This window comes from Gobio gobio (assembly GCF_949357685.1).
Source record: "Gobio gobio genome assembly, chromosome: 2".
NCBI lineage: Eukaryota > Metazoa > Chordata > Actinopteri > Cypriniformes > Gobionidae > Gobio > Gobio gobio.
In genome coordinates, this window is record NC_137098.1 from 52713296 (window position 1) to 52725971 (window position 12676).

The window sequence follows — 12676 nt, forward strand, 5'->3', positions numbered from 1 at the left end:
CGGAAGTCCTATAGCTTTAGCCACACAGCATGTCATGTCACACTGTGAGGATTTTCTCAAGATCAACTACGGATGAAATTCTGTTGTGTGGGCTCGTTTAAAAATCAACACCACATCGCTTATGGCCCAAAAGCCTCATCTGTATACTGTTTACATGCGCATCGGTGGCAACCTTTTAAGGGTTTATCCATAGACTGGATGAGCCGTTTTAAAGTCCAAATTAGGGACGAGCTGGCCGTTGCCATCTTGTCAGCGCGTTACTCCTGGATAATAGAAAATGGGCAAAGAGGCGGGACGTGAGTGGAGCTGAGGTGACGCGATGACTAACAGACAGCAGATAAATGGCTATCCACCTGTCACTCAAAGTGGCCATGCCCTTAATTATGCAGAACTTTAATTCTTTAAATAATGTAAACGAATGAGTTATAGAAAAAAAAAATCACCACCCTCACAGTTGTCATGAAGGGCAAAATTACCCGTATAGACCAAAACCACAATTTGTACCAGGCTGTAAACATGTGTTTTTCTGCTGTAAAGTTGGGCATTTTAACATGGGGCTCAATGAGATTCTGCTCCCTTCTGGAGCCTGTTTTGCAGTTTAAGTCACTTCCGTATTGGCTTCAAGAGAAACTGCGGTAGGTTGCCGCTTGGGTTTACCTCATCAAATTGCGATCGGTTCGTGAGATTGGCCAAATTTAGTGACTTCCGACTGAGACATAGAACGTGATTATCGGCCAATACCGTTCTGCTAAAACTATTTAAAAAATATTTTTTGGTAACTGAAATAAAGCTGGAATAAAACAAATTTGAAAACAAAATTTTAGATAAAAAAATTGAACTGTTGCTTTGGCAACTAGCTGAAAATACTAAAACTGAAATAAAAATTAATTATGGCTAAATAGGGAAAAACAAAAACTAAGAAAAATGACTATAAATAATGCTAAAATATATGCATTAGGTGCATTTTTATTTTGGGGTGAACTATATACCTTTAAAAATGTCATAGATTTAAAATGTCCTACTTACAAATCATTACTATAAGAAGTGTTTCCAAAAAGTCTTTCAATAAAACTAACTATAAAATTACAGCGGCTGACTAATTGAACAAAGAAAGCTCAGATATTATATTGCCAGGCACATGAGCACACATATCAAAATTAGACCACATTAATTGACATTCATACTGGAAACCCAACACTCACCCAGAGTCAGTATTAACACACCACTAATCCCATACATGACACCCAGATCAACAACCTACCTTAATTGTTCAGTTACTTGATCATATTCTTAACTCAGTACAGCTTATTCGACTCACTTAAAAATCCATTCTTAAGACGATCAGGACAACATACATCACCGCTGGTGGACATTTCCACAAACATCCCAAAGTGATCAATCATGCTTTAGACGTGCACTGGGAAAACCTCCACCTTTTGATGCACGTCCAGAAACAGCAGTGTGTGTGCTCTCATAACAAGGTCTCTCTCCTCTAGAGGTGAGAAGCCATTTTTGAAGTGCAGCCAAGAAGAAGCCTCCTGACGGGCAGATATTGTCTTTGTTTTAACAAAGTTCAACGAGAGGCAAATTAAAGGAACATCAAACCACTTCACAGTACACTTGGCAATAAATTACTTTGGTGAGTTAGGTTGTTATTGGAGCAATGGAAGTGTGCGTGTACGCAAATATTGGAGGTACGATCCGTAATCTGAATATGCACAAATCTGGAAGTCCGACATGATCGACATCACCCCATTGCTCTGAGATTGCTCTATTATAGCCTCAATTGCAAATATTGAGCGCATAGCAGGCCTCGTTTCCGAAAAAGACAATGGTGGATGTCAGAGAGTCAGCAACCTTTGGACCAAAGATATCTTGGATTGATCCATCACTGTCATAGCAGACAGGACAGGGTGCATGGTGAGAGGAGGGGCATAATGATGGCTCAATTTAGGACCTGTCATTCCTCAGTTTCCTGCCATTTATGAATAGGGCCATAGTGAGTCTTTTGAGGTCGTAATGTGTGTGAAGTGACCTTGTCCCCTCAGCTAACCTCCTCCACACACATGAACCTCCCTCCCCCAGACTCACCTCCCTGGGAGCAAAGAGGACTTTGGAGTGGTTTTGACGGCTGGTTGAGCCCAAATGTTGGATATGAGGTTGGCAGACAAGCTTTTGGTGGAGCGTTTGATGTGGTCAGGTCCCCTGCAGAACACAGATCAACTTTGAAAACTGACTCCCTGATTATCATTTACCATGTGTCTTCACAGAAAATCCTGAAAGCACCACAAACTTGCATTTCATCAGGCTGCACTGAGGTTAAACGGTAAGTCTTTAATTATACCAAATTAGGAAAGACAGTCATAATCATCTCCATACTAGGAATATACATTTACATACATTATAGTTGTTTAAATTAACGATCAATTAATCACTGACCAACCTCTTAAATCCAAAGCGGGGGCGCTACCAAGTTATGTTACTTAACAACCACTTGCATAACCAACACAAAGAAGCTGGAATTACAGTGAATATAGGGAATATGACTAGCCTGACGTCGTCATACTCAATTCTAGTCAGAATTTGAGTCTGATACTGCTCCGTTGGGCTGTGATTATGGGGCGTGTTTCAACCGAATCAGGAAAGACCTCAATTGGATAGACCTACAACCAATCAGAGTAACGGAGCGACACATAACGTTAGTTGTCAAATGTCAACAGAACTCAACTGCACTGTGTTGCCAAGTCCGCGGGTTGAAGCGACCCCAAGCGTAGACCATGGAGTGACATGACACGCTGCTTGGCTAAAGCTATAGGACTTCAGGGATCCGATCACGTCATCATGAAATCAGTGTTTTCCGACGTCAATTGTTAGTTCAACCAATGGAAACTGTCAGTGCGTCGAAATCGCTTACTGTCTGAGTAGGTACTACATTTGAATTTTAGCTTCGCAACCTTTAAAAAAAGAAATGTTCTATATAGTATGAATGTGGGTAATATGAATGTAATCTGCACGTACTACCAGCGTCAGTTGCGTCGCTTGACTTTTGTTCCTCATGGGATAGTAAAGTGTCCATCGAATGCGTACTTCAGAATCTCGCCGGAAGTATTAGATCACCCAGGGACTTTTCGCCTATACTGTTTTTTCGAATACTATGTATTCACATATACTACTCTGCTGGCATACTGGTTTTCCCATGCTATATAGTAGGGAAGTATTCGTTTTCAGACACGGCATGGATTTTGGGTATGGTGGATGGGTATAGTGGCAAGGAACGATGTGTAGAGACCAATCAGACACTTCATTACAGCTGGAGCATGCTTGGATCATAGACCGTAAAAAAATATGGACGACGCCACTTCATTGACTTCCGCTGACCAGAGATGAAGCTTTCATATGCCCGCTCACGGCGCTGACATCTTGGGACCGAGTCTGCGCAGTAGCAATCTCGGGACCGGAGTTGCGCAGTAGAGAGCAGGAAGTAGAGGCGCGATTATCAAAAGCCCGCCCACACTCTCGCAGATGAAGAACAATTCATTATGTTGGTGTGAAATAAACAGTTATAGAAATGTAGAAATTAAAGCTAAAGATCCAACCTCCTCCCGAAAAAAGTCTGTTAGTGCCTCAGTGACAACTGCACTCAGAGAAGCTGTCAATCTCAGCTGTCAATCATGACATCACACCCCCCGTTTTTATGGCATCAAATAACTCACTAAAACTAAGCTTATTTAAAAAACGAACACTTGAAATAAAATCATCGTAATAAAAACTGCCTAAAATGACAGAAACCATCTTTAGGAAACAATTATTTGAAGTGTAATTGAATTGTTTAGTGGGTCTCGCGTCCATTCTAATTCATGGAGAGGAGAGGTTTAGGAGCTATACTGGTACCAGCCACCGGGGGGTGATCGAGGCACGGAGGCTTCAGTTTCTGACAGGAGTGCTACAGGCTTGGCTTGGATTAGTTTGACCGCTCAGATTGACAGGTCTTGATTTACCATGTGGCATAGAATATGAGCGCGCACACAACTTAAACTCCGCTGGAAGATCATCACTCATCAACCAGGATCTTATAACTTGTTTATTCAATGTACTTTTATTGTGGCGTTTATACAAGTAAACGTAGTTCTTATGTTCAGTAAAAATGACTTGTTTGGAGGGTTTTTTGGACCCTTGGTTAATTATGTTTAAAAATAAACGGCTAGTCTACCTAATCCATTGCATGGCTTGAAGACATTTCAATTAAAGAAGACAATTAAAAAAATATTCATATTGAGATTTGCTAAAGATTACATTTAACACTGTTATAAAATTATTTGTTTAGGATATGAATAATGCTAAAACAAATTAAATAATTAATTCTACAATATTGTCTGGCAACCTGTACACATCAAAAGTCCGATAATCAATATTGTGAATTACAAATATTTTGTACATTTTTCACATGATTACTTTTGAGAATATTACAACCACTATTTAGGGCAAATTTACATTAAAAGCATTTTTTATTATTTCTACTCAACCTAAATCCAAACGAGCAAAGAATATTACAATTATTATACATATAATATTATGCAGAAATCACTAGACAATGGCGTAAAAAATAAGTTTATAACTAAGTGTGCAATTATATTTTCTAAGTTATATAGTTTTCCTTATAACATCATATTGCCGGGTGTCTACTTCACTACAACATTTCCTATTTAACCACTCACTCAGTGAACAAACACACAACGAACACACATGCCTCACTGATTAGAAGTCCTGTCACTCCTAGCTTGGATAAGAGACCATGTGGAAACACTGGTGAGTGTTTGTGGTGGAGGGGCTCAGGCAATAAGACCCCAATATCTCTCCCACCATCAAAGCCTCCCTGCCCAAGGCAAAGGCAACGGGAGCCAAGCTCACATTCCTGTCACATATCAGATCCTTCCCACACCCCTAACCAGCTGTGGACTTCACCACAATCAACACATCGTTCAAAACAAACAGCCTTTTATCAAATAATCGAAGAAACAATATATTTACTCTATTAAATCCAATTGCAATAACAGTGGAAAAGGAAGCATTACCTCTCAGGACTGATGAGTTTCATACAGCAATCCAAAACTGATATGATTTGGATTTGGGAAGTTATCCAGAAACAGAAGTATGGCGTTACTGAATAACAGAAATGGGGAAGTAATCCTACTTTAAACAAAGAGATCACTTTAAACATAGGGATGATAAAAATGGAAGTAGAAGTGGAAAAAATGGCTCCAAATAGACCGCAAGAGTCAGGTTCTGGAATTAAAAATCCCATTCATTTTCTTAGAGCACCTCATTTTTATCAATAAATGCATAAACTATTCTAGACAGACCTACCATGACCTTTAAGGTTGTTAATAGTATATGCCTCAGTAGATGAATCAAGATGTTAAATTAAATTGAATGATAAAATATAAAGAATTACACCACAATAGTTGCAATAGTTTAAATATATTGTATTTTATACTTGTCTAAAAATAATTCTAAAATATAACACTTTTATTACATCATTAGCTGTGTTTCAGGGGCTGAGTAGTTAATTCATCATAAAATAATTTAAAATACAAGAACACATAGTCTTTGTGCTTTTTTCCGCTATTTTTTGGCTTTGAATCAACGTTTATAATGTTGTGTTTCATCGCTAAGCTGATTGGTTTGGTGCATGGGTTGAAACTGATATAACCATGGAAAGAATACATATACAAATAAAATAAAAAATATTTCTGGAACTAAGCTGTTGGGGAAAAAACAAAAAAAAACAAGCGGTATGTTTTCTGCTCTACAGCGAGTTCAAACTCCCAGCAAACTTAAAACACAAACATTTTGACCCAGTAAAACATTTCCATCTCTCGGTCCAAAATTTTCTCTTTCACCTCAAAACTCCAGCGCCTGAGAATAAGTTCCACTGACCGATTAGGAGTGGGAAGAGAGGGATGATTGGAGTGCCATGTGGTCTACATAAACTTCACAGCAGAAAAAGAGAAATGCAAGGAAATGCGCAATGTTTCCATCTCCACTTTAACAGGAGAACAAAAAAGAGAGGGAATGTGAGGCAAGGATGATTAACAAAGTGGTGAGGGGGAAAAAGCAGCAACAATGAGGTTTTTATACATAAATCAGCCTGTTCCTCGTGCTCAGTCAATGCGAATTCCAATGCAAAGGCCTTTGAGGATTTTTGGGGGTTCCACAAAAAGGCACAAATGTGGAAAATAACCAAGCATTCTTTGTAAACAAATGGTTTACATGCATTTTTCACCACAATTTTGAAAATCGGTCTGGCAATGTTTTGTCACACAGGGAACAAGTTGCTTTGAAACCCTAAAGATGTTCAGCTCAAAATTAAGTTACAATGGGATGCAAGACCAAGTTTGTTACTATTAAATTCCATATGAGTCCATTTAACTTCCAACATTCAGACTTTTATGTAGCCTGGAGATGCCTTGTATCCTGGCTGAGATGCCTGGCTGAGGTCACGATGACCCGTCATGGGATTTTAATTTGAGCACATGTTGAACACCTGGGGGGGGGGGGGGGGGGGGTCTGGCCTTGGGCACCAGGTCCTTATGTTTGCTGTTTGAGATAAATGTCTACTGAGACCACTGGAGGGGGGTTCAAAATAATGCCCTCAGGGCGTAAAGATGGAAGACAGGATCAGAGGGCAAGAGATTCCATGAGAAAAAAAAGAGAGATAGACATGCAGGTTGTGCTTTGCCTCCAAATCAGATGGAAAAAACTATCAGTGTGAGTGGCAGCGACTGGAGCCATGTACCCCAGAAGGTTCATACAAACAGAGAGCAACAATGAAATCCAACACTGATGAAGCCTCTGTAAATCATATTTATGATGACATCCAAATAAAGTCCTCAAAATCAAGTGATGCAGGTAGACAGAGACGCGTACAGAATCAGATACAGGGCCTGTGTGTCAAACAAAGCATGTGTTTCAGGTTAAGCGGTTAACAAGTCCAGCCAGCCAGTGAATATGAGGTTATCAGATTGGCCATGATCCAACCCCCAGTAAACCAAGAGTTGACACTTACAGAGAACTAACCAGCCTGCTACAAAACTTCAAAAGAAGCTACTCAATATTACAATAAAACAACACTGACACCTTAGAAACATATCGGTAATGCATGAATCTCAGTCAGAATGGCAAAGGCAAACACTTGGTTTTTCCTCAGAATCACTAAGACAATGTTCATCTTGAATGCATTTTGATTCTGCTGGCGATTCATTGAGAAACAATGATCAAATGACATGTAAATGTCAAAAGCCTGGGAGCGATAAAAGGGACAATATCACTGCTGCGTGCCAAGTGTAAAGCACTTTCAAATTAAACACAGCAGAAGAAAAGACATTTTACCAACTACACAGCCAAACCGGACTCAACGCACATTACAAGTTATCAAGATGTTTTGAGCACCAGAATAAACAACTGTAAACTTCTAAGTCATGCTGAAAAGGCACAAATCAAATTAATTTCTTCCCTCTGTCAGACAAAAAAAAAAATACCAGCCTCCCCCTTGTGACCCCCAACCCCTCCTCCCCACTGACTCAGGGGGCAGAGTCTGGGAATGTGATCTCTGGGGGTCTTGTCCCCCACAAAACATCTTCATTTAAGAAAAATAAATCAACACTTGTTGGTCAAATGCCGTTGGAGAGGAAGTGGGGGTGGAAGGAGAAGGAGAAGGAATAAAATATGATTCCCTGACCTCCGTGTGAGGAAAAAAACAGTACTTTTCTCTAGTTTTCTCTAGTCTCTAGTTGTAGTCATAGGTGGGTTCAATAAAAAAGCATGAACTATTTAGTATTAAGTATCAATAATTACACAGTGCATTTTAGCTCATTTTTTATGATTACTGATCATTGTGTTTAAAAAATTCATTGAATTAATTTCTGATCTGCCTTGGGCTCATACATAAAAAAGGGTTTTTATCTAAATTACTGCACAGTATGTACCACATCCCAGTTGGTTTTACACACTAAAGATAAAGTAAATGAGCTGATGACAAAGCAGCAAATTATATTATATCCCTTTTCTAACAAAAAAAGCTGTTTTTTTTTGCGATAAATTAAATGAAATCCTATAATAAAATATAAAATACAAAAAAATATGCTCTTAACTTTTTCTACAGAGCAAGACAGGCGATGTAATACAATTTAATGCAAATAGGATGTGCACTAAATGTATATAACCTACATTTATGCTTATTTCACTAAATGTTCACACAAAATTCCCTTTAAAATATTTGAAAGCACAAATCCTTTAAGACAGCTGTCAGTAGATTTAGGATATTTGCTATTTGGAATGACCATTTTGTCCAGGATGTACACAAAATGTATACATTTATGTGTATTTCACAAATTGTACGATATTTAAAAACACAAATCCTTTGATATAGTTAGCTGTCAGTAGATTTTGGATCTGACGCTGGATGAATTGAGCACTTCAACCAGGCCGATTAATCGGTCGATATAGCCATCTGTTTGGCAAATTAATCAGAATTAAAACTCATGATAGTAAATGGATAATGAATAATATATGCAGTTCACTTCACCTATGTTCAATGATCCACTACATTGTTGTATAAATTTGACTCTTATGCAAACATTGATTTTTTCATTCCTTTCTTTGGGTTTCCATGGATCTTGAAAGTCAATGATTCACATATCTCATGAGATTAATGATCTGTCATTTGTGGAAATAACAGTTTAAACACTAGAATTAAGGATATCATGTCCATTTCCTTGCCACCAAGTTTTTACAAAGTTCCCAAACATCCATCAATGCACCGTTACATTTCACCCAAGCATAAACAGTGAGTTTAAACTTTCAGCACAATGTAACCAAGTGTTGGAATATAATCAATGAGACACACACAAGCATGTAGTGTGAGTTTCTAAGACTTTGTAAACTCCATTCTTACTTTAGTAATGATGAGTGGCTCGCCGTGCTCCAGCCCTCCTTTCAGAGTGAATCCCCATGGAGCGCCTCCGTTCAGTTGCACATGGATGTGCTGGAAAGACACCAGCTGCTCTACGGTCTCCATCGTGACTTCTGTGCGTTCAGCTCCGTCCGATCGCCATGCAATCACGATGCAACCTCATCACGACAACCGGAGACTCCAGGCATGAGGGGACAGGCGGTGGGTTGGCCAGTGATGGGCTTTCCATGGACTCTTAGCGGAGGAAGTGCTTGAGACTGAAGAGTAGATTTGAGTGACAGATGGAATGGCCAATTAGGACAGCGCTTCGCTCTAACTGACCAATGAAATTATACCAAGGGCAGGAACTTTATAGACCGCTGTATTGTCCATTGTGCGACTGTCTGGGAAAACTCAGGAAAGTTGGCCATTATCAACTTTTGGGTCATAACTTTCGAACTACAACAGCGATTATTCACATGAAAACTGCGCTGGACAGGATCCTTCAAATGGGTTGTCAAGTATAGCGTCAGCGAACTGATATGTTACAAAATCTTGAGATTTTTTATACATACAACAGCTTAAAAGACAATTAAATGACCAATTGACTTGAATTGCTCTCCCATTAAGCTATGTCGAGACTTTTAATATGTATAACTCTGTTCTGTTATGTGAGCTATAAACGAATAGTATATTTAACACGAGGCGTGGAAAAAATAGCAAATGCAAGAATGTAGGCTATAGAAAAAAATGAAAGGCATGCACTTCAAATTAAAATACATGCAACCTAAATAGATGGTAATTACAATATAAAGTACAGCCTAATAGCCTGACAAGCCAGACCCACATCAAGATGTTTCAAGAAAATACATTTTCTGCCGCTGGGGTGCGTCTAGATTTCTAGGCTAATTGCCTAACCCTTCTGCTAAAATATACAATAAAACAATAACATGAAAAGTCCACTTGGGGGAGCTGTTGTTTCATATCATGCAAAAGTGTGACACGACGTTTTGGAATATTCTGGACATGAGAATTCGTACACAAGCTGTATTTTAACCATTTTAATGAACGCTCAGTCTGCAGCCAGCATGTATGATCAAAGCTTCAGGGTGAGCACTTACCTTTCTTTACCAATCATTTCCACATTGATGAGCAACTATTTCCTTATCCATTCAGCTATGTGATTAACAGAAGTTCAGTGATGTCCAATTTGTCATGTTGTTAGAACATCTGCTTTGAGCTATTAAGCTGGAAAGCCAAATGATCAGAGACTGCAAAAACATGTCTAAATCAATTACCTGTCAAACACATGGAGAGGAGAGAGAACACAAACTCTCACACACCATGCTTGAAAAAATCCAACTGCAGTTGCAATATGCAACTATAGTGATATACAATTCCCAGAACCTTCCAAAGTAGTTTCTCTTTCGAAATTAAAGGGATAGTTCACCCAAAAATGAAAATTCTGTCATCATTTACTCACCCTCAAGTTGTTCCAAACCTGTAAGAATGTCTTTCTTCTGCTGAACACAAAGGAAGATATTTGGAAGAATGTTTGTAACCAAGCAGATCTCTGCCCCCATTGACTACCGTAGTATTTTTCTCACAATAGTCAATGGCTGCCGAGATCTGCTTGGTTACAAACAAGCAGAAGATATTTCTTCCAAATATCTTCCTTTGTGTTCAGCAGAAAAAATAAATTCTTACAGGTTTGGAACAACTTGAGGGTGAGTAAATGATGACAGAATTTTTATTTTTGGGTGAACTATCCCTTTAATAGCCAAAGATACGCTACATTTTTTGCAGGGGTTTTTGGGGGGAGGGAAAGAGCTCTCTGGCTCTGGCATGAGGAGGTGCTACAGTTTACAGCAAAGAGCTTTTGTCAATGTGCTTCCCATCATCTTTCTGGCAGTGACAGAAACCTTCATGCAGGGTACCAATCTGAACACATACTAGAACACAACACTGATCATCACATTAAAAATATCTCTGAGACTCAATGGCCCAGTTTCACAGACATGGTTTAGATTAAACCAGGATTAGGCCTTAGTTCAATTAGGGCATTTAAGTAGCTTTTATAAATGTGCCTTTGAAAAAACATTACTGGTGTGACTCTTGAGGCAAAACAATGGCAGTGACATATTTTAAGATACAGTCAAAGCCAAAAATTATTCAGACACCATATATATATATATATGTTATTATTAAATATATATATAAATTATTATTATTATTATTTATTTTTTTAACTAGTGGGTGCAGGTCACTATAGTTAATTTCTGTAAGTGAGGATAGCAAAATAAAGTCAACTGTGACATATTATACTGAAAAATTCTTCATACAGTAAAATTTATAAAAATTTGGGACCAAAATTATTCAGACACTTTGCGACCTTTTACACCACAGACACAACAAAATTGCTTGGTAATATGTTGACCTAAATTGGTATTATCTAATTGTGTACTTATATTTAACAGCTGACAGTTGATTGGATGATTGTAATCCAAAATTATCTGACATTATCGAGTTGAAATTATTCTGAAATTATTCTTGTCATATTTTTTTACCATTTTCAACTATAGCGAATAAAATGTGATCATGTAAGAAATGTTTGAAGGAGTATGAATAAATGTTGATGTGACTGTATGTTAGTGCAAATTGCTTTCAGTAAGAACAGCACAAACAAGCATTTTAGTCTGGGACTAGGCTTAAACCTTGTCTGTAAAACCAGGGGAGGTATATAGACCTCTATAAGTAGGCTAAACCATCATCTACACTTTAATCCAGAGTGACTTTAAGTATAATTATTATAGTGACATTCCCACCGGGGTTAAATTATTTCCCCAAAGGCAGCAGATAAGATAACAACAATAAGATGTTACAATTATGAAATTACCCATGTCAAGATTTTATCAATCTCTTAGCATTCTGTGATCTAATCCACTCATTTCAACATAAGTGTGCTCACTTTAACGCAACTCTCATACACATGAATGCACATCCATATGAGACAGCTGAACGCACATGCAAGCACAAGCACCCTTACGCCGATGAATACACTTGAGCACACATGTATGTAGTGTACATTTATGCATGACAGCACCCACGCATCAGCTAGGCTCTATTCTGGTCATCTAAATGCCTGTCATTTGACAATGATGTCTTAAAATTAGTTGGCATAAGAGCAATATATATAATGTTTTGGTGCCCTTACTTTTCATTCTCTTTCCCACTGTCACCTTAAACATAGGTCTGAATTTCTCCCTTGACCCTTCTTCTGTTTCTTGAGCATTTAGTGTACAAGAGCAATGGGGTCAAAATCTGCCTGTCACCATGGCAATAAACCGCTCCATTCATGCAAGCAGCTTGTCATCTCCATATAATAGTAATGATCTGACTCTGACAGATTACTGTGCCTTAAATTCACACTCGCACAGGCAGTTAAATGGCCGCATACTTCTAATATGCTGAGCCAGGGGAAATTTCTCTGCATCGCTCTTATCTCTGCTCTCACACATTCCTATCGCTTAGTGGCAATATTTCTTCCCCCCTTTTCCATGGGTGACATGATTTGAATTCAATACATTTTGTTTGTTAAAACACAATTTGCTGTAAGACATGCTGTTCTATAAATCAAAGATTGGGACAGTGACTCTTGCTCAATGAATAGTGCAGCCTGTTTATGCGAGAGAGTTTGTTTAAGAGATTAAATGGTATAAAACGAAC

At 38.4% G+C, this 12676-nt stretch overlaps 1 protein-coding gene across 2 annotated transcripts in view; it reads right to left on the reverse strand.

Annotated features, from left to right (window-relative positions):
* shroom4 (shroom family member 4) overlaps nt 1–9228 on the reverse strand; it is a 54170-nt gene extending 44942 nt beyond the window's left edge. The window contains exon 1 of one of the 2 annotated variants that reach the window (XM_079810706.1): nt 8954–9228. Coding sequence is in view for 1 of the 2 variants with exons in the window: in XM_079810704.1 (XP_079666830.1) it covers nt 8954–9076 (123 nt within the window). In the remaining variant the exon portion in view is untranslated. The remainder of the gene's footprint in view (nt 1–8953) is intronic. The other variant, XM_079810704.1, reaches the window with a different exon arrangement.
* Between the last annotated feature and the right edge of the window lie 3448 nt (nt 9229–12676).